Source organism: Myotis nattereri (genome assembly GCF_964212035.1).
Source record: "Myotis nattereri genome assembly, chromosome: 2".
In the NCBI taxonomy this organism is placed as follows: domain Eukaryota; kingdom Metazoa; phylum Chordata; class Mammalia; order Chiroptera; family Vespertilionidae; genus Myotis; species Myotis nattereri.
Window position 1 is genome coordinate 197,063,924 of NC_138076.1, and position 23,759 is coordinate 197,087,682.

At 40.8% G+C, this 23,759-nt stretch overlaps 1 protein-coding gene across 1 annotated transcript in view; it reads right to left on the reverse strand.

Moving 5' to 3' along the window:
• CDK17 (cyclin dependent kinase 17) overlaps positions 1-23,759 on the reverse strand; it is a 91,798-nt gene that overhangs the window by 45,073 nt on the left and 22,966 nt on the right. The window contains exon 2 of the mRNA XM_081084457.1: positions 1,211-1,357. Within this exon, the coding sequence (XP_080940583.1) occupies positions 1,211-1,328 (118 nt within the window). The 5' untranslated portion in view covers positions 1,329-1,357. The remainder of the gene's footprint in view (positions 1-1,210; positions 1,358-23,759) is intronic.

Below are 23,759 nucleotides of genomic sequence, written 5' to 3' on the forward strand. Positions count from 1 at the left end.
ATTGGGTAGAATAAATTACTTACCCAGAGTCACACAACTAATAAGTGTGTTAGTACACCCCAAATTCTAACCCATGAGTTTTAACTTAAAGTCCAGACAGAGCCTTTTCCATTTTCTTGTTGTCTCCCACAAGAAGTACATTTGCATTCAGCTGGAGGGGGTAAGGATATCCATGCTTTCACCCACTACCAGAAATCTCTCATGGAATAATTTCAGGCACAGACATAGAAGGCTTACCAAATAATCTTCATACCACAACAGCGGCAGAAATTACTGAAAGCTCCTTTCTGATTGTATAATGACTTCCTTAGGAATAGTTCAGTTTTGAGTATGTAGTCTTATTCTATAAATTTTAGCAGGAATTTGCATTTTAATCCACTCAATTTAACAAGCTCTTTTTATATCTACATCTGGGTACTACTTTACATTATAAAAAGAACTGTCAAATGTGTGAAACATTATATGCCTATCTACTATAAGTGCCCTCAATACTAGGGCAGATTCTATGGTAAATATAAAATAAAACAGTAAGATTCACTTATGTAATGAACTTTGTCTTCCTTTTTTTGTTGTTGTTCATTTCAGAGAGGAAGGGAGAGGGAGAGAGAGACAAAAACATCAATGATGAGAGAGAATCATTGATCAGCTGCCTCCTACATGCCCAATACTGGGGATCGAGCCCCAACCTAGGCATGTGCCCTTGAACAGAATCAAACCCGGGACCTTTCAGTCTATAGGCTGATGCTCTATCCACTGAGCCAAACCAGCTAGGGCTGAACTTTGTCTTCTAATAGTCAACATGCATACATACATAGTTATAAACTATAATGAAGCCTCAAACAGAAATTTCACATTCTTACTATGCACTTTTAAGCTGTTTTAACAGGTTACAAGAATAACAAAAATACTTAAACTTTAATTTAAAAATAGTTACTTAACTAGGATATTATTATACAAGGTATTCTTATGGAAGAATAAAAATGGAAAGATAAATGGGACAGAATTCATCACAGTTAGAGACCAGGTACAGTAGTACTTGGAGTAAAACTGGAACATTCCAATAAGCAAGCAAGCAAGTTGTGCAGTCTCGTTTCCTAAGAATTAGGGACCCACAGGGAAAAAATAAACAAAAGGAAGCTATCAGGAAAGTAAATTGCATTCTATTTATAAAGCAAAAGCATCCACACCCCCCCCCCCCTAAAATATTTACCATTATCCTTGCTGCTATTTTCTTCAATAGTCATTTGTTCAGCCAATTCAGACAATGATTCGTCAATAGTCTGGCTTCCTCGAAGTGTGAGGGATAGCCTTCTCTTAAATTTTTTCATCCTATCGATTGAATGTGACTTGAAATATCCTAAAAGAACAGAACAGAATGAACACAAAATTAAAGCCATGAATACTTTACAGCTCAAGAAAAATGTTCATTTATTAACAATTTTCAAAACAGAAAATAATGAGACATTTCCACTTCTGCCAAATATCATAAAATCCAACCACTTCCTTAAAAAATCCCCTCACTCAAATTAATATTATATTTATATAGAATCATCAGAAGAGCAAGAATTCTACAAACTAGAGGTTGAGATTCTAGTATCACAATTATTTTTAGTGTAGAAAATTTTCCTAAAACATGTTTTTTAAAAACCAAGAGAGAGAAAATATCAACACTATTCTGATGCGTAGGTTCTATCATCTTAACTAGTAAAGAGAGAATATGCAAATTGACCATCACGCCTTAACGGTCAAGATGGCTGCGCCCACAATGGAGGCAGGGATTCCAAAACACAAGATGGCTGTGCCCACAGTGCAGGCTGAGTTCCTGTAATGAGCCTTAATGAGCAATCAGCAGGGACCTGAGACTGCATAGCACTGGGTTGAGGGAGGGTCCTGAGGCTGCGCCCCCCACCTGGTGGGGCTTGACAGGGGACCTCAGGCCACGCACCCCACCCCGGGCCGGGGGACCTGAGGCTGCACCCCCCGCCTGGCAGGGCTTGAGGGGGACTTCAGGCCAGGCCCCTCACCCCAGTGCTGAGCCAGGCAACCTGAGGCTGTGCCCCCCACCCGGTGGGGCTTGATGGGGGTGGGGTTGGCCAGGTCTGGATCTAGCCCAGTGGCAATGGGGCTGGCTTGGTCTGGGTCTCGCGTGATTTTGAGGAGCATGTGGATAGGCGGGGACTTGATTCTGGTTCCCATGGCATGCCCCAGACTCTGACAGGAGGAAGATTTTCATATACATTTTACTAATTTTTCTTTCATCTCTGATACTTCTATTATAGAGAAAGGGAAAATAGCAATATTAAAATATTTCCTGTAATTATTTCCCTTTTAACGTGCACAAATTTCATGTACTGGGTCACTAGTTATAAATAATGATCATTATATAACCAGTCAATGGTATCTTTAGATAGGAGGAGGTGAAGGGCTAGGGGAGAGAATAATGAATGATGTTTGATACTTCTGTAAAACAGGAATTTTCATTTAGCCAAGATATTGGGGATTTGTTTTGTGGAGGGGTTTTTGTTTGTTTTTTTGGTGTGTGGTTTTGGTTTTTTGTTTTGTTTTGTTTTTTCTTTGATTGGTTATCAGGAGTCTCTTCCTATTATCATAACAATACCAAATGGTATCAAATGCCTCTCCCACACTTTCGTATTTCTAAACTCATGTAGTCTTCCTAACTCTAAGGAGTAGACTACACTATTTCATTTTTACAAATAAACAAATAGGCTCAAAGAAGTTCCCTGACTGAAGTAAAAAAATTAATGATAGAACTGAGATTTAAAACTAGAATTACCATTTACCCTTTTCCTCCACATTTTCACATCTCTGAAATCAGGATGTATCTCACAATTAACCCTTTGAGTACCAACCAATATCCTAGGAACTATGCTAAAATTGCCAAGGCATTTTTGCTGATTTTACAGCAATTTAGGGAAAAAATTATGAAAATTAGGCAGATAAATGCCAGTGGTCAATTTCAGAACTACAAACATTCGGAATCATAAGTAATCTGCACTTAGGTGCCGTCGGTCAATAAAGAGTGAACTACTAGCATCTAATAGTGACACTGCAGGAGGAGCGCAATAGCGCTCCCGGCACTTTGGGGGAAAGACAGGAGGAGCGCAATCGCGCTCCCCGGCACTCTAGAGGTTAATGGGATGTCAAAATATAATTGACAGCTTTCTTCTTCTTTTCTTTTCCCCCACAAATAGGATTTTTTATTTGTCACCAGTAAATGTCTGAATTTTAAGCAGAGTATTGGACTGGGGGCTCATACCCATCAATTCATTCAACTTTAGCACTTGTCTCATCCTTAATAACTTTTCAGAACTGCTGCCTTCACTATGAAGCTCCATGAATTTTCCCAATTCAAGCTTTGGCTTCTGCATTTTGACTTTTCTAACTAAGACATTATGGAGCAGATAGATTGACAAGCTTTATCTATGCCTTTTCTAATGCTATCTGGAATCAATTTATTGACCACTTCTTTCAAGTCATTTGTCTGCACCTCTCGGGTCATGACAAGATGGAACGTAGCACAGAGTATGTCTATCTATCTCCCTTCTCTCCTGAATCTTGTCTCTTCAACTCTTGATTGACTCAGAGGCTCTCCAATGACTTCAAACTAATTTTTTCACTACCTTTTCAACTATTCTCAGCAGAAGCCTCAGTCTAACACAAGTTGCTCCATCACAGGCAGAAATGGAGGTTTAGATGAGATAATATGTGTATTTCAACAAGCAAGATAAATTTATAGGAGGCAGTACATTTTAAGAGTTGTTTCCAACTAAGAAACCTGTACCTGCAGAACATAGTTAGCCTTTATAATCCTTACCATTTGTTTAAAACATACTTGGTATTAAAAGTGAATTGAGCTACTGCCAATTTCATCTACCCTTTTGTTCCTATAAGAATTTATACTAGAGACACCTTCCTTTGTAAGGCATCAGAATTTGTGCAGGGAAGGGGTAACTCTTCAAGCTTGGGGGCTCAAACTCTGCACATTCCAAAGAAAGGATTAACCTCTGACAGGTTTCTGGGAGATCATCTCTGAGCCCCTGGAATATCCTGCCTGATAAGTCTCTTTGTATACCTGAGATCTTGGGCCATACCAGATAATTTACGTCAATAATGTAAAATATGGTAAATGGCTGTTTTTGTATGCCTCAGGTTTGGGCCACACTATATCACTTTGACCTTTGGATAGAAGAGAGAAGAAAGAAGCTGCAAATGAACAACTAAAGACAATAATGTGGGTATGTCCATGCCTACGAAACTAACCCCCAATAAAAACCCTGAACACCAAGAACCAGATAAGCTTTCCTGGTTGACATCACTGCATATATAAGGTTATCACACAGGCGGCTGGAGGAATGAAGCACTGTACATGCAACTAAATCCACTAGGTGAGGATAACTGAAAACTCACATGCTTTTTCTTGGACTCCACCCTACATGCCCTGTTCCCTTTGCTGATTTTAATCTGTACTTTTTTGCTATAATATACGATAATCGTGAGTTCAACAGCTTTTCTCTGATTTCTGTGTCCATCAAGCACGGGTGTGGGTCTTAGGAAACCCGGACACGCTCTCATTCAAGAAAAGAATTAATTCACAGCCCTAGCCGGTTTGGCTCAGTGGTTGGAGCACTGGCCCACAGACTGAAGGGTCTTGGGTTTGATTCTGGTCAAGGGCATGAACTTCAGTTGCAGGTTCAATCCTGGCCTGGTCAGGGTTGGGGCATGTGTCAGAGGCAACCAATCGATGTCTCTCTCCCATTGATGTCTCTGTCTCTCCCCCTCCCTTTCACTCATCTAAAAATCAATGGAAAAAATATCCTCAGGTGAGGATTAATAAGAATTCACGTAACAAAGTAACATACTATTCCAAACTGCACTGTACTATAAACGCAAAATGCACACTGGATTTTAAAGACAGTATTTAAAAAGAATGTGAAAATAACTCATTGTTATACATTTAACATGATAAAAAATATTTGGTTAGTAAAATGTGTTACTAAAATTAATTCCATTTTTTACAAACCTGCAAAATATTTTTACATTAAATATAGTTTGTATTATATTTCTATTGAATGCTGGTATAGAACGTTAACTATATATGTATATATGTATGTATAAAGCAAAATAACCTTTATTCTTTTCTAGTTGTTAAAAAGATCTCTAGCTTTTTTGTCAAAGTTAGATCAAATTTTAAAAGGTAAAAGGGCAACAAATGATAGAATAAAACTCCCCCCCCCATCTATCTATATATACACACACACACACACACACTAGAGGCTCAGTGCACAAAATTTTTGCACAGGTAGCATCCCTAGCGGCTGCTGACTGCCTGCTGGGGCCTCCATTCCCTGGCTCTGGCCTGGGCCTTCCTTCGTTCCATGCCATCCTCTTGTGGTCAGCGCACATCATAGCGAGCGATCAAACTCCAGGTCCATCGAACTCCCATGGGGACAGTTTGCATATTAGGCTTTTATATATATAGACTAGAGGCCCAGTGCACAAAAATTTGTGTGCTCGGAGGGAAGGGGGGGAGGTCCCTCAGCCCGGCCTGTGCCCTCTAGCAGTCTGGGACCCCTTGGGAGATAACGACCTGCTGGCTTCGGCCTGCTCCCGGGTGGCAGAGGGCAGGCCCAATCCCTAGGTGCAGCCCCTGGTCAGGCTCAGAGCAGGGCCGATTGGGGGGTTGGGGCACTGCCCCCTGTCACACACAGAGCAGGGCCCATCAGGGGGGTTGGGGTTCCGTACTCTGTCACGCACAGAGCAGGGCCCATCAGGGGGTTGGGGAGCTCCCTCCTGTCACGCACAGAGCAGGGCCCATCAGGGGGTTGAGGAGCTCCCCCCTGTCACTCACAGAGTAGGTCCGATAGGGGAGTTGGGGCACCGTCCCCTGTCACACACAGAGCAGGGCGGATCAGTGGGTTGGGGCGCCGCCCTCTATCACCCACAGAGCAGGGCCAATCAGGGGATTGGGGTGTCGCCACTGTCACACTCAGGGCAGGGCTGATGGGGAGGTTATGGCTCTACCCCATCACACACAGAGCAGGGCCCGTGGGGGGGGGGGAGTTGGGGCACCGCCCTCTATCACCCACAGAGCAGGGCCGATCAGGGGGTTGGGGCGCCGCCACTGTCACATTCAGGGCAGGGCTGATGGGGAGGTTATGGCTCTACCCCATCACACACAGAGCAGGGCCCGTGGGGGGGTGGGGGAGTTGGGGCACCACCCTCTATCACCCACAGAGCAGGGCTGATCAGGGGGTTGGGGCGCCGCCACTCTCACACTCAGGGCAGGGCCGATGGGGAGGTTATGGCTCTACCCCATCACACACAGAGCAGGGCCTGGGGGGGGGGGGTTGGTGTGCCCCCTGTCATGCTGATCCCAGTGCTGGGAGGCATATTACCCTTTTACTCTATAGAATAGAGGCCTGGTGCATGGGTGGGTGCCAGCTCGTTTGCCCTGAAGGGTGTCCTGGATCAGGGTGGGGGGTCCCCACTGGGGTGCCTGGCCAGTCTGAGTGAGGGGCTGAGGGCTGTTTTCAGGCTGGGGGTGACTGAACCCCCAAACGCTCCTTTTTTCCTTCTTTTTTTTTATTCTGGGCCAGCTTTAGCTTGAGGCTTGGCTCCAGCTCTTAGGCCTCCGCTCCTGAAAGTAGGTTTCTGGCCTTTGCATACAATGTTGCGAATCTGCTGGCTGAGGTCCGGTGGTATTTGTTACAATGTTTGAAACTGCAGGCTCAGAGGCCTGCAGCAGCAGGCGGGGAACGTTAGTTAGTTCCTCATGTTAGTTTCAAGCTGCCTGGCTGCCGGCCGCCATCCTGGCTGACAGTTAATTTGCATATCTCGCTGATTAGCCAATGAAAAGGGTAGCGGTCGTATGCCAATTACCATGTTTCTCTTTTATTAGTGTAGATATCTTCTATCCTATATAATAAAAGGGTAATATTCAAATTGACCCTAACAGCAGAACAACCAGACACAACCGGTCGCTATGACACACACTGACCACAAAGGGGGCAGACGCTCAATGCAGGAGCTGCCCCCTGGTAGACAGTGCACTTCCACAGGAAGAGCACTGCTCAGCCAGAAGCCGGCTCATGGCTGGCCAACAGAGCGGTGGTGGCAGGAGCCTCTCCCATCCGCAGCAGCACTAAGGATGTCCAACTAATGGCTTAGGTCTGCTCCCCGCTAGTCGGACACCCCCCAAGGGCTCCCGGGCTGCCAGAGGGATGTCTGACTGCCAGTTTAGGCCCGCTCCCCCCAGGGGTAGAGATCCCTCAAGGGCTCCTAGACTGCAAGAGGGTGCAGGCCGAGCTGAGGGATCCCCCCCACAAGTGCACAAATTTTCATGTATTGGGCTTCTAGTATATATATAAAAGGCTAATGTGCTAAGTGTTCCTTTGCCCATCCAGTCACTATGACATGCACTGACCACCAGGGGGCAGACACTCAATGCAGGAGCTACCTAAACATGCACTGGACATTTAGAGAGAAATGGCAGCATGGACCTGGTACCGACAAAGCAACACTCAGCTTCCCCCAAGTGGGAGACAGGCCCTGCCACTACCCTGGAGCGACAGCCCACCAAATTTCAGCCAATGCTGCCATGGCGCAAAATGCAGCCGACAGCCCAGCCCAGAAACGGTCGCTGTGGGCACCAGGTAGTGTTGTCATGTAGCAATACCTGGCTTCCTCTCCCTAGCGACTAGCCTCCTTGGAGTTTCTTCAGCCCAGGAACATGGCTTGCTTTATAGCCAGGTGCAAACATTTTACATTGTAACCAAATGTCTGTGAAGTGTTTTCCCCTGCCTCATCTCATTTGATTTGATCCTCACAGAAGTCCTGGAGTAGGTAGACAGGAGACTTGGTGGAATCCTATTTTCTTTTCATTAGCCAGAAAATGGAGACTTAGAAAGTTTAGAAACTTGACCCGACTGAAAATAATAAATGGTGGACCTTGAAAATGACTTCAGGTTTTCTCACTGCACAGAAAATAGTCAAACACTGCTGCAGTTAAATATTTTACCCTTTGTTCTCCCTGCGTCATCTACAATAATAATTTGCTTCATGTTGATATTTACAGCTGTGTTGCTGACAATTACCTGAAAGAGAAGTTGGGGTGCTTCACTGGGCTGGAAATAGTTAGCTAAATCCAAAAGGAGGTCTAATTAAGCAAGTTTATTCTATATCTATAAAAGGCTAAGTAGACTCGCACATGCATGATACATATAAAGCTCTTGCTAGCGCCAATTGTACACGTGTATTTTGATCTGTCATTGTTGATCGTGAATTTGGTTGACACTTTTATTATAAAAGGTGAATAGCAATATTAAACTATTTCTTCTAATTAATTTCCTTCCAATATATATACTAGAGGCCAGGTGCACAAATTTGTGCACTGGTGGGGTTCAGCCAGCCCACCCTGATGGGGGCTATCGGGGGCAGGCCAGCTGAGACGAGGGGCCGTGGGTGGGGCTGACCAGGGCAAGGGGCCACAGGCAGTTTGCCAGCTGGTCCCACCCCCAATCAAGGTGGGGGTGCCTGCTCCAGGGTGGGGCTGGCCAGGGCAAGGGGCCACAGGCGTTCTGGTCGTTCTGCCGTTCGGTCGATTTGTATATTACCCTTTTATTATATAGGATATATATATCTCTGAAAATGTTCAAAATCACTTCCCAACCACAAGTGTTTAAAATAAACTCGTCTGGGACTAAACTTGATCTGGAACTGTACTGTACAATTAAGAAACACTTTCATGGTTTTTATTTTTAATCCCTGAAAATGTAACTATTCTATTTACTTATTTACTTACAGAATATAAATATATAGATAACCATTCTGGAATGACAACTGAGTTTTGTCCTAGGAATAGGAAGCACACACATACATATACACACCTTAAAAAAAAAAAAAAAAAGACAACAGCTGCAAAGCTCTAAACACTCCCAAACTAGTCTGCTATGAGTATTTTACCTGTATAAATACTTCTCTAATATTAAAGGACTTAGAGTAGCAATTATCTGCTTATGTTTTTGAAAGTCATAAAACAATTTCTTGTTAATAATTGCATAAGTTGGAAAAAAAACTAAACAGTGTCTGTTTTAAAAAAGTCTAAATTACTTCTCTTTAGGTAAAGAAACAATTTTACATGTACAACAAATTGAGCATTTTAAAGTCTGGATTAAAATCCAATACTGAAGTGGCAGACTAGTACTTTTCCACCCTGCTGTTGTCAATCTTTTCAAAATATCAAGTAAGAGTAATATTACTTCACAAATATGGCTTTAATTATTTATTTCTAACATTTTCTGCAGTGACTATGGCTTTAAAGTAAACCTGTTCTAAATGAGGTGAACTCATTAACTGACATGTAAGCAAGTTTTCTATTATTTTTTCCCACAAAAATTAAGTCATGATACACTTCTAATGCTCTCTAGGACACTTAAACTAACCATACTTAATTAGAAATGACATTTAAAAATTAAGTTTTTTCACTAGAGACACAAATTTTTTATTTGCATAAAATACAAAGACATACAAAACACTGATGACTGAATTAAAATTTCAATCATGATTAATAGGTTTTCCCACCAAACACTTAAATATCTTAATCCTTTGGTTGAAATCTGAGGCTGATTTTTTTCCTTTAATAATAGTGATAGTCAAACACACAAACCAGAAAGGATTTTCCTCTATCCATTAGAAAGATAATGTAAGACTACTGTGACACGTAAGATGCAAAATTAGGGTTAGTCACTGCACCAAAAGCAACCAGAACCAACTATCATGGACTCTGCCACCTGACTGGACACTTATAACAACCATGAGAGTGCTTGCTAAAGGCTGCTGATCTAAATAGGAAAACCATATATGCAAACCAGCTAACATTGCCCATTCCTCAGTCCTGTCCCAACAATAGAGATAGTAATCCACATTCTTAAAGCAGCTGCTTGGTGCCAGGGCAGACAGTGAAGAACCTTCACATCAAAAAATTTGGGGTGAGTGCTGCACATTTTAATCAGTCTGGTAGATCCCTTGTGAGACTGTAATAAATGGAGACACTTGCCTTCCTTTAGGCCCTTTCAGACTCCAGGGATTCCTGCACCAGCAATTATTGGAAGACTAGAGGCCCAGTGCACAAAAATTCATGCACTCGGGGTGGTCTCTCAGCCCAGCCTGCACGCTCTCACAACCCGGGACCGCTCGGGTAGAGTCCAATCCCATCACAGCATGGCTCTGGTTCCCTGGGCCTGTGGGCCAGGCAGGAGGTACCAAGAGGCCAGTCCAATCGCAGCATGGCTCCGTTCCCACAGCTCCCTCCCGCTGCCATGGGCAGCCTGGACCCAGGACTGACTCCCGCCAAGGGTGGCCGGGACCCTAGCCTGGTGTTCGGTCATCTGTCCGGACGTTTAGATCCTGGCTCTTTATATATTAGGATATAGAGAGGATAACAGTTTTTTGTTGTTGTTTGAACCAGATATTTTAAAACATCTTTGTCAGGTCACTAGTTGACTGCAAAAATAACTGAATAAAAATACTGGTGACCACACACAACCAGGAATACACATTTGCAAAAATAGTTTTGTAAAGTCACAAATGGATGGCAGCCATGAAACATCAGTGTAGTGGGAGAATCTGGTTTCCAGAGTTCGCACACAATGTTCAAGTCTCAAAAAATTGACAAAGCACACAAACAAGCATGGCCATTCACAAGAAAAAAAAAAAAAAAAAGCATGACAGAAATCATTTCTGAAGAAGCTTAGAAATGAAATTAGTAGTCAAACATGTTAAATCAAGTGTCCTAAGTATTCTAAAAAGACTAGAGGAAACCAAGGACAAAGAACTAAAGGAATAAGAAAAACATATTTAAAAAATGAAAATATCAATAAAGAAACAAGGATACCAAGACTATTAAATAGGGAAAGATAATCTTTTCAACAAATTGTGCTGGAAAAACTGGATATATTCATTTGAAAAAGAATAAAGTTGGACCCTTACCTATGCCATATTAAAAATGAACCAAAGTCTAAATCTATGTAACTCTTAGAAGAGAACATGGAAGAATACTACTCATGATATTGGATTTGGCAATAATTCCTTAAATATGGCATCAAAAACACAGGAAACCAAAAAATAGATAAATTAGGACTTCATTAAAATAAAAACCTTTTGCATATCTAGGGACAGTATCAAGAGAGTGAAAGGATGATCCACAGAATGAGAGAAAATATTTGCAAATCATACATATACGGGTTTAATATCCAAAATATATAAAGAACTCAACAACAAAAACAATTTGAAAAATGGGCAATGGACTTGTATAAACACTGTGCCAGAGAAGGTATACAAATGGCCAATAGTGCATGAAAAGATGCTAAACATAAGAACTCATTAGAGAAATGCAAATCAAAACTATAGTGAGATACCACTTCACACCTACTAGCATGGCTTTCATAAAACAACAACAAAAACAGAAAAGAACAGTGTTGGTGAGAATGTGAACAAATTGAACACTAGTGCATTGCTGGTGGAAATTTAAAATATGCAGCCACTGTGAAAAACTGTTCCTCAAAAACTTAAACACCTAGGAATATATCCCCTCCCCAAAGAAAACAGAGACTAAAATAGATACTTGTACACCAGTTAATAGCAGCATTAATAATCTATCTATCTATCTATCTATCTATCTATATATATATGTAAAAGCCTAAGCAACCATCACAATCGAACAGACAACCAAACAGGCAGCGTGGGACAACCAGACCGGCAGGGGGGCTAGTGAGGGATGACCAAATGACTGAGCAGCAGGCTGTGTGGGGCGACCAGGCTGGCAGGGGGGTTAGTGAGGGACAACCAAACAACTGAGCAGCAGGCTGCAAAGATGGTGGCGCACACAGCCAATAAGGAGGGCATATGTTAATTAACTGCCATGCCCTCAAAGATAGCAGCGCCCACAGCCAATAAGGAGGGAATATGCTAATTGACTGCCATGCCCTAAAAGATGGCGGAGCCCACAGCCACAAGGTGGCCGGCGGGGGAGGGAAGTTGTGGGTAATCAGGCCAGCAGGAGAGGGCAGTTGGGCGGTGACCGGGCTGGCAAGGGAGCAGTTAGGCGTCCATCAGGCTGGCAGGGGAGTGGTTTGGGGGTGATCAGGCTGGCAGGCAGAAGTGGTTGGGAGCCAGCAGTCCCAGACTGTGAGAGGGATGTCCAATTGCCGGTTTAGGCCGATCCCACAGGGCAGTCAGACATCCCCTGAGGGGTCCCAGATTGGAGAGAGTGCAGGCTGGGCTGAGGGACAACCCCCCCCCTCAGTGCATGAATTTCGTGCACTGGGACTCATCTACACTAATAAAAGAGAAACATGCAAATTGGTGCACTCCACTACGCCCAGCAGCCAATCAGAGCAACTATGCAAATTAACCCAACAAAGATGGTGGTTAATTTGCATATGCAGGCGCAGAGCGAAGACTGAAGGCTCTGGTTGGAGTGAAAACTGAAAACTGAAGACTGAAGACGGAAGAGGCTTGGCGGAGAAGCCAAGCCTCGCTGCAGCCGGACCAAAAGCCTGGGTCCCGGGTGCCAGAGGAAAACCGGTGACAGCAGCCAGGGGAAGAAAGGGCCTATTGCGCGAATCTTCCTCCCAAACGGCCTGATGGGGGTGGGGCCAGCCGGCCAACTTCCCCCAGCTCCTCCCCCAGCCAGCTGGCCCAGATCGGGGTGGACTGGCAGGACCCCACCCATGCACAATTGTGTGCACCAGGCCTCTAGTAATAGATAAAAGGTGAACACATTTTTTATCAACAGATGAAATGATAAACAAAATGTGGTTATCTATCATCTACCTATCTATCCTATCTATCTATCTATCTATCTATCTCACAATGGGATACTATTCTGCCATAAAATGGAATGAAGTTCTGACATATGATACAACAGGAATGAACCTTGAAAAGATTATGCAGGCACAAAAGGTATTGAATATATTGTATGATTCTACTTATATGAAATATCTAGACTAGGCAAATGGATTCAGACAGAATTTAGAATATGCCCTAGCTGGTTTGGCTCAGTGGATAGAGCATCAGCCTGCAGACCAAAGGGTCCCAGGTTCGATTCTGGTCAAGGGCACATAGTACCTCGGTTGCCGGGTCCTCCCCGGCCCAGGCCCTGGTCAGGGCTTGAGCAGGAGGCAACCAATCAATGTGTTTCTCTCACACTGATGTTTCTCTCTGTCTTTCCCTGTTGTCCATTCTCTCTAAAAAAAATAATGGAAAAATATCCTCAGATAAGGATTGCGAAAAAAGAAAGAAAAGTAAGAAAAAAAAAGAAAAAAAAGAAAAGAGGAAAGAAAAGAAAAGAAAATAGAATAGAGGTTATGGGAATAAGAGGAAGTTGGCAATGAGGAGTTGTCTAGTGGATACCGAGTTTTTGTTTGGGATGATGAAAAAGTTCTGGAAACAGACAGTGGTGATGACTATATAATATTTTGAATGTATTTAATGTCACTATATTGTACACTTAAAAGTGTTAAAAATGGTAATTTTATATATAGTTACAATAAAAAACATTTAACTATTTTGTCAGCAGGCATTTATATCAGTTTTCCACCAAGCCTAAATACAGCCAATACCTCATTTCAGTAGAATTTTATTTTTAAAACTGTCTAAATATTTTCAATGTGAATAATCAGCCTATACCAATTATTTAAGAGACAGTAGAGGAGAATATTAGGACTAATGCTTATGATTAGTACGTTCAAACTCACAATAAATGACTATTGTTTCTCCCATTTTAACAATAAGAACACATCGGACAGACTATAAAATCATAGTTTTTTAAAGTCAGAGAGCAGAGATGCAAAGAAATAAATGAACTAAATTCTAGAGAGAATAAGCCCTTTCTAGAAATGAAGACATGTCTGGGGTCATGATGAAACGAGTAAACCTGCTACAGATGGGGAAAACCAGCCTAACTTTGGTTTTTTTCCCTATTACATGCCTAACTTTTAACCAACTTTTGGCAAGACATTAAAATCCTGAGCGGCCCCATTCACAATGCAAATCTGCACTTTCTCAAAAGGATGACAAGTACTGGAGCAGCTTGCGGGGCTGGGGGGAGGAATGGGCAGGAGCTTGAGGAGGTAGGGTTGCAAAATGCTGGGACCAGGGCAGCAGACCTAAGAGAAAACTCTGTCCTCAAGGGGCACAGAGTCTTCACCAAACGCAAAGTCATGCCCATACAAGAGGGAGTCAGGGTATTAGGTGAATGACTTCTCTAGGTGTGAGAAAAGCCAGGGGTGGGGCTAAAGAGAAATGAAAATGACCCAGCTGCTCAAAATCCCAGCAGCTGGGCTGCAAAACACAGATAGATCTTTTCCAGTTTTACTAACTGTTGGCTGAGCTGTAAACACATGAAGAGATTACCTGAGTCTCACAGGTGCTCAGATCCCAAGCCCTAATGAAGGTCAAGTCCTGATTCTGCACTCAAAATGTTTTCCTATCAAATATTATATTTCAGCTTTTCCCCCTCAACTATGTCATGAAGATTCATTTATGTAAATGAATGTAGCTATCCTTTTAAATAGGTGTTTGCTATTCCACTGTATGGTTGTACCATGCAGCAGAAATGTTTATGCTAATTGTTTTATCACACAGAATATTGAGAAAAATAAGTACTCAAGGGTGAGATTTAAGAAAATTAATCTTTCACACCTTTATCAAAAAACCTTTGTAAGTGAAACTGTTTCTTTCCTGTAAATGTAAACAAAATGTCATTGCTATGATTTGAAATAAGGAGCCAGTAGTTTTACATACCAATGCATATGCAAATGTTAAGACAGTTAAAAAAAAAAAAAAGGCAAATAATGTTTTAGTATTATGAAAATTTAATTTTGACCTTGCAGGCTCCAAGAAAGGGCTTTAGGATTTCAATCACACTACGATCTGATAGGTAGGCTAGATTCCAAAATTTAATTCTAATTAACCTATTTAGCAAACAACATTATAATTCAATAATGTTAATGGTCAGCTTTAATAATAGGCATATAATCATATTAGCAAAATTAACAATTGCTGAGCACAGGAAGAAGAGCAAGTTTGGGGTAGGATGATGAATTCAGGATTGAAATTATTGAAACAAATTTAAATGAGTCTGGAACTCAGAAAAAAAAAGTTTAAAGTGTGGATTTGAGAGTTATTTTTATAAAACTGATTGAAACAAGGAAAAATAGGTGTAATAAGAGAGAAGGTCAGAAATATGAGGAATGTCTATAATAAATAAATGGGTAAAGGAGAAGCCATCAAAACAGTTCCAAAAAAATAAATGGATCAAGAAACAAATTGGGACAAATGAAAGGATGTCAGAGACAAATATGGGCCAACCAACTCATTTTATGGTTAAGGAAACAGTTTGAAGAACCTCAAAATATGAAGTGATTTGACAAAGTTTCTGAAAGTGAGAGTCAGGTCTTAAAGTTCTACCTTAGGGAATCTCAATTCAGTTTTTTTCCCCCCATAATACCAAATTTCCAGACAGTTAGCAAACAACTCTTTCCTCTTCTAACTACAGAAAAATTAGTCTAGCATCAGGGACAGATATCAAGGGGGGGGGGGGGGGGAGGAATAGCACATGTACCTCCACTCCTCCAAACACTGCTCCTTTTGCAGTCTTCACTATCCCAGTAAAAGCCTATCATCCAGTGTGATTGTCTTCCCTTTCTTCACACTCTACCATCAATGCATCACCAAAACCTGTAGGCTCCTCCTTCAAATTATATCCAGAGTATTACCACATCATACCATGTGAACTGCTAAAATCCTGATCCAAGCCACACTATCTTTACCTAGAATGTAAATTTAGACCTAATCAAGCATGTCGAACTCGAAGCCCGTAGCGAGTTTGACATGCTTGAGTCCTAATTGGTCTTCCTTCTAGATTCTACTCAAATATTATTTCTCTGGCCACCCTGTATGAAATAGTGACAGCTCTACGCCCAGATTACATTCTATCCCCCTTGCCTGTTTTAATTTCCTCCATATCCTTATTGCTTGACATTCTAAAAATTGGTTTATTATTGATTCTCTCCACTAGAATTTAATCTCCTTGAGAACAGGGACTTAATGTTTTGTTCATTGTTGTATTTAATACAATCTAGAGTTTAGTACAAAACCTGGCACTCAATAGTTGAATGAATGAATGGAGAGAGAGAGAAGGAATAGAGATTAGTCATCTTTTATAACATAAGATCTTTTCCCTATTTAAAGCCAATCTATTCATTGTCTCATCTGACAGCTCTGCTTAGGCTTTCCCCTTTATGTTTTGCATTTATTCATTCTACAAACATTCACACAGAGGCTATACCATGTCCCAGGCAATATAGGAGGCACTGAAGGTAGAAAGATAAATGAAATATGAATTCCGCCCACAAAAAACTTGGGGAGATGTTATATATTTTCCAGTATGATGAAGCTGTAGTATTGCAGATGAGTATAACTCCAGGTTAGTACATAAATGTTGTTATAATTGTTACAAAGCCAACCAATTCATTCAACAAAGAGAATATTCAAAATGCACTCTTCCTGAAAACTGTTTCACTAATGTGGTAACTTTCATAAAATTTATTTTGATTGGCTGACTTTAATAAGGTTGTAATTCCTACAGGTACATGAAATGAAAAAGCCTACATACACATTATCCCTGGGATTCAATAACAATTTAGACAAAACCTAAACCAGTAAATGAGGAGCCTCTAACAGACTTGTTAATATTATATCTCAGTACATTCATTGGTATAAATATTCCCCCCAAGCCTTCTGGCTGTTAGAAGGTATTTTTACACTAAAAGTTATATTAACTACTTTCTTTAAACATATTATTTCTGCATATTGGCTGTTGGGCTATACATTAAAATTAAAAATATAATTAAAATCTGATTTCAAAATCACTCAAAATGTAGATATTTTCATCACGAATAATCATCAATTGATCTACAGATGACAAATCCCCACAGAAAGGGCGTTTGTTTGAAACAGCTGTTTAGTTTCAGTGAATTCAAAAAGTCATCTATTAGAAATGTCATCTGATACTTTTGATAATAATGGTCTCACTCAGAGCAGAACCAAGAGAGCAATTGTAATCACTTGAGGTAATGCCTCAGCTTGACAAACAAATGGTTATATACAAAAAGGAAAAGGTCCAGTGAAAAAGCAGCAAAGTTTTGGAAAGAAATTGGTATCAGAAAAATGTAACACTTCATTAATTTTTATCTTTGTAAATGGAATAAATTCTCTTTTAACATAATTATTCACTGCAGCCAAATTTATTTTATCAAATTCTCTGATTTTTAAAAAAGTTTTAAATTGTAAAGCTAGGAGAGATACAACAAACTGTTTCTAAAACACTTGCTCTGCCAATTGTCTCTAATACTTAAGAATCTTCATCTCTGGTGACTCGTGAAACATCAGTATTCTAACAAAATTTAAATTCCTCCACTGAAATTCAAAAACAAACAAAAAAAATGCAAATTATTATTCTGTACCTCAGTTAAGTGATGAGAGCTCCTGAGTTTGCATATAAGTACTGTTATTTCTCAAAGTACAACTACAGGAAGGTTATAGAAGACTGATTACTCTTGGCTTCAAATTACTTAACCTAGTCCCTTGAAAACTAGTATTTTAAACAATAAAGGAAGTGCTGGGAGTTTATAGATCTGTGTAATACCTGACCTGTCTTCTTTCTAGAGCAATCTAGCTTATTTTATTTGGTTAAGAGTGAACTAAAGATAATATTGGAATAACAGCTTCAAATTCTTCTTGAGGAAGGTAAAGTTTATATGAAATGTTTCCCAAGCATTAGTACAGAAAACAAAACAACAGTATCCCAACAACTTTCATGAGGCAATAATGCTATATTTTTAAAATTAAAAAATAATGGCATAGAAACTAATGAAAGAAAAACAAAACTGACCTGGGCATTTTTCAATTGCAAACTCAGAAAAAGTATGCACTTATACCCTGATTCACATACAGGCCAGAAACCCAGAAGTCATTCTGTACTTTTCCCACTCTCTCTCAACTGCCATAGCCAATTGAATTATCAAGTCAGATCATGGGGCCTTCATATCCCTAACATTTCTTAATCCCATCCTCTTCTATTTCTACGCTTAAGCCTTTAGTTTAAACCATGGTAATTTACCTAATCACTACAACAAGCCTCATAATTAACAAGCCTGGTTCTTTCAAAGGATTAATAAAATAGACAAACCTCTGACAATCCCGGTTAAGAGAAAAGTAACGTAAATGAACAATATTATTTTAACAATGGTGGAAATTAATTAGGTAGTATCTTGTAGAGTTAAATTAAACATTACATATTCTATGATCCTGCAATTCTTATTCTGGGTACATATTCAAGGGAAACTTTTGACACATGTTCACCCAGATGAACAAAATGCTCATAGCAACATATCTATAATAGCATAAATACTGGAAACACCTCAAATGTCTACAGGCAGAAAAGAAATTATGCAGAATAGAAGATTATACAGTGGTAAAAATGAATGAATTACAACTATATGTAACAAGAATAAATGTTAGTAACATGATATTTAACCAAAAAAGCAAGTCCAGAAGACTAAATTTAGTATATTCTTTTTATAAACAAAAAATAATATATTTTTTAGGCAAACATATAAAACATTTATAAAATGCAAAAGAGTGAAATACAAAGTTCATGATGTTACCTACTACAAGGAGAGACAAGAACACATAGGAAGATGTTAGTTACTGATCATGTGGTTTGGACCCTTCCCTGGCATGTTTCCTCCCCTGGCAGGTTAGACCCTCTTAGAGGGGGAAGGGCCAAAAGGGGGGAAGGGGTGGAGAATAGCTCTTAAGCATTAACCCCAGGACAATGAGGTTCTGACTAGCATCAAATACATCTAGGCCTTAGTGAGTCTCAGCTCTAGGCCCAGGAAAGCAGCAAAACCAGACAAATGAGGCCATAGGTGACATTAGGACCAGCTGCACTGACTACTAGTAAAGACCCCTGACACAACAGAGACCTCAATCTTGAAAGGACACACCTGGAAAGCTGATGAATAGTCTACTGGGATCCTCCCAGATAAATACCATCAAGAAGGAGGACCCAGCATGCCTTTCCTCACCGCCCCTTGCCGCCCCCCCTCCCCCTTCTCACCCTAGGTGCTTTTCCTTGCCTTTCTCTTCTAAGCTCCAGCCTCTCTAACTTGTTCCAAGCCCACGCAGCTCAGAGGCACACTTCTTCCACCATTCACTTCTACTTTTGTAACTTTCTAAATAAACTTTCTCCTCTAATTTGAGGGTTGGCTCTGAATTCTTTCCTAGCCAGAACTCAAGTACTGAGGTTGCTGAACTGAGGTCCAATCACTGGTAACTGGTGCCAACATTATTTTTTTTTTAATTAAATCTTTATTGTTCAGATTATTACATTTGTTCCTCTTTTTTTCCCCCCCATAACTCCCCTCCTCCCAGTTCCCGCCCCACCCTCTGCCCTCACTCCCCACCCACTGTCCTCATCCATGGGTGCACGATTTTTGTCCAGTCTCTTCCCGCATCTCCCACACCCCTTTCCCCCAAGAATAGTCAGTCCATTCCCTTTCTATGTCCCTGATTCTATTATAATCAACAGTTCATTCTGTTCATCAGATTATTTATTCACTTGGTTCTTAGATTCACTTGTTGATAGATGCATATTTGTTGTTCATAATTTGTATCTTTACCTTTTTCTTCCTCTTCCTCTTCTTAAAGGATACCTTTCAGCATTTCATATAATCCTGGTTTGGTGGTGATGAACTCCTTTAGCTTTTCCTTATCTGTGAAGCTCTTTATCTGACCTTCAATTCTGAATGATAGCTTTGCTGGATAAAGTAATCTTGGTTGTAGGTTCTTGGTATTCATCACTTTGAATATTTCTTGCCACTCCCTTCTGGCCTGCAAAGTTTCTGTTGAGAAATCAGCTGACAGTCGTATGGGTATTCCCTTGTAGGTAACTGAGTTTCTTTCTCTTGCTGTTTTTAAGATTCTCTCTTTATCTTTTGCTCTTGGCATTTTAATAATGATGTGTCTTGGTGTGGTCCTCTTTGGATTCCTTTTGTTTGGGGTTCTCCGCGCTTCTTGGACCTGTAAGTCCATTTCTTTCACCAGGTGGGGGAAGTTTTCTGTCATTATTTCTTCAAACAGGTTTTCAATATCTTGCTCTCTCTCATCTTCTGGCACCCCTATAATTCTGATGTTGGTACGCTTGAAGCTGTCCCAGAGGCTCCTTACACTATCCTCGCATTTTTGGATTCTTTTTTCATTTTGCTTTTCCGGTTGGGTGTTTTTTGCTTCCTCGCATTTCAAATCATTGACTTGATTCTTGCGCTCCTCTGGTCTGCTCTCGGGAGTCTGTATAATATTCGTTATTTCAGTCCGTGTATGCTTAATTTCTAGTTGGTTCCCCAGTATAAGATCGAGGGTCTCATTAGTTTTCTTGTAGATCTCATTAAGTTTATCGGCGGCTTCTAAACAGTTCTTGAGAGACCTTAAAAGTGTGGTTCTGAACTCTATATCTTCCATTGACAATTTTGTCCTGTTTCTTTGTCTCCGAATTTTGTTATGCTTCCTTGGTGCACCCCCTAGTGGTCTTTGTTCACAGTCTTATAGTTAAATCTTGATTGTTGTAGCTAATTCCAGGGAGGGTTTGACCTCCAGGCCGAGTGGCTATGAGAATCAGCTGTGTCAGCAGTGAGAGAACTTCTGTCCTCTAGGGAGGTGCTAATCTCGCCTTTGCCTGAGGCTATCCGGCAAATGCCTCTGTGCAGGGCTTGGGCGGGGCGGGTCTCACAGGATCAACAGGGTGGGCCGGAGAGAGCAGTGATGGCGGCTCTCAGTCCTGTCCCCAGGGGCTCTGCCTCTCTGAGTCCCAGCACCCGCTGCAAAGCTCAGAGAGAAAGCTGCACTCGCTCTGACCGAAGCCAGACAGTCCCGCTTCTCCCGTTTGAGTCTGGGTCCCTAAAGACTCGCCCGGATCTGGAGCTCAGAGTCTGCAACTCCCTCCCGATTGAAAACGCCAACCGCGCCCTCCGCCGCCAGCCCGCTCCACGCACTCCGCACCTCGGAATTTGACTTCAGCACTGTGCCTCTTCTGAGTGTCTGTATGCGTTTCTCTTTCCTCCTAGTTGTAGGACTTCCACTCAGCCAGCGTTCCTGTGGTTCTGGGTGATGTCCCTTCCGTTTTTTGGTTTCACTTTTGAAGTAGTTGTTCAAAGCAGCAAACTCCAGCGTTAACCTATGCCGCCATCTTGGTTCTCCGGGAATAAAAAATCTGGTGCCAACATTCGAAGTTAGGAAGTGACTGAAATTGTTCCCCCTTTCAAAGGTAGGAAATGAGAGGCTATCCTCAGGCCAGAATCTTCTAATATGGCTCTTGATTTAAATTGTGTTAACTTGCTCTGCTCCAGGATGAAAGCAATTACAACCAGATCAATGTGCTCTGCAGCTGGTTAGTCAGCTGCTCCAGAGTAGGCAGCCAGGAAAAAGCTTTGGGGCCCTCTCTGGGCATTGTGCCTCCAAAGATACAAGTGCAGGCCAATCCCTTTGCCACGAATTCTTAAAAGGTATTTTCAGGTCCCTAAGATAAGAATTAAAATAAACATAAATAAAAAATATCCTATTAATTTTCCAAATAAGCTACAACTGTTGAAGTGTTTCACATTTTAATCTAATATTTACTAGAAAATGAAATATTTTGACTCCTGTATATGAAACTATTATATTGACTCAAAAGTCAGCCTTAGAAACATCAGCTGATTCCTTGGAAGAGGAAATTTAAAAGAAACCAAGTGTTTTCAAAAGAAAGGGGGCAAACAAGATTAGAAGGATCATAAGAGGGTCCGAAAATCTAGGTAACTATAAAGTCTTCCTAAAGGATATGGCTTGAATACAAAATTTTATGACCATTGCTGCAAGTAGTACTAACTATGCAATCACAGTATTATTCTAATTTTACTACAAAATCTATGTTAAAGTCTGAAAAAGTGCTTCAGTCCTACTACTAACCTTTCTTCAAGTTAGAGTTCAAGAAAAATGCCTGACAGAGGTATATTCAATAAAAATAAAAACTGATGAATCAACTACTTAGGACCAGTCCACTAACCAAGTCAGTAATTCAAGAAAATCACAAAAAGGAAAAAAGATTACACCTATGTACCTTAAGTACTTTAACTTAAAACATTCAAACGTGCTTTACCAATCGTTTGCTGTGAGACAAAGGTCATGATAGGAGTTCCTTATATAAACCAGGTGCCAATATACTCTACAATTTCTCATGTATCTCTTACAAAATAAAGGTACAACTTGAAAACACATATAAAGCACTAAATGACAAAATCTTCTATATTTGTATGACCTTTCCAGGCTTTTGGTTGTCTTCCTTACATCTAAGTCCACAAGATTTTTTTAGTGAGTCTTCCCAAAATTTTCACAGAAATAATTCTCCTTATGCACTGATTTTTTTACTGGTTTAGTAATATGCAATTATATTATGTAATTCCAATAATAAATAAAACTGGCAAGAAAAGTCTACAAGCCACCAGTTGGTATTAAACATGTCATGGCTATCAATCTCTAGTCTTCCAGAGAGAATGAAGGCCACAAAGTAATCAGAGCCTCTACTATACCCTTACTTGCCTTTTAAATGCTATATACAGAAGTCTCTGCAAGCATGCAATCCTCTGTCTTCAGAATACTTTAAAACAAACTTGAAACAAATTTCATAATTGTAGTAGAGGCAGATCATTTGAATTTCCCTTCTATATGGAGTGCTGTTGAACTGTAATAAAATTTCTATGCAATTTTAACTAATATTCATAAACTGGAAAAAAGTTAAACAGAAAAAAGAAAAGGGAAAAACAAACTATTACAATTAAACAAAAATTTTGTTGCATAATCTTCCCATCAGCCCACCTCTGTGAATGTGATTTCCTTAAAAAAAAAAAAAAAAGATTAAATTCTATTATGAAAAGGTCTTTTCTTATTTAATTCTTACAACAAATACCATTTGAAATATGTGGTATCAGCTAAGATTTGATGATTGTTTTATATATAAACTAGAGGCCCGGTGCACGACATTCATGCACTGGGGGGGGGGGGGGGTGTTATCCCCTCAGCCCAGCCTGCGCCCTCTTGCAGTCCGACCCCTCAGGGGATGTCCGCCCTCCGGCTTAGCTGGCAGTTGGACATCCCCCAAGGGGTCCTTAGCACTGCCACAGAGGCTCTCGGGAGAGACTCCCAACACCACCGCTGCACTCACCAGCCGTGAGCCCGGCTTCTGGCTGAATGACACTCCCCCTGTGGGAGCACACTGACCACCAGGGGGCAGCTCCTGTGTTGAGTGTCTACCCCCTGGTGGTCAGTGCGCATCACAGCAACCAGTTGTTCTGCCATTCAGTCAATTTGCATATTAGGGTTTTATTATATAGGATTAAAAATAAATTTTTATTACAGAATTTGATCTGATGCTAGAAAATCAATTTTTATGCTTTGGGCAAGGTTTATAGTGAACTCCTAGCAACTTAAATACATATTCACTTACATGACTGATTTTATAATAGCAGGCTGAAAATTTGATTAAAATACAAGTAGTATGGATGTAAACAATCAATAGGAAAGAAAACCTAATGGTACTCAACAAGGCTCTACAAAACTTATGAGTAGTAAGGTACAGTAAAAAT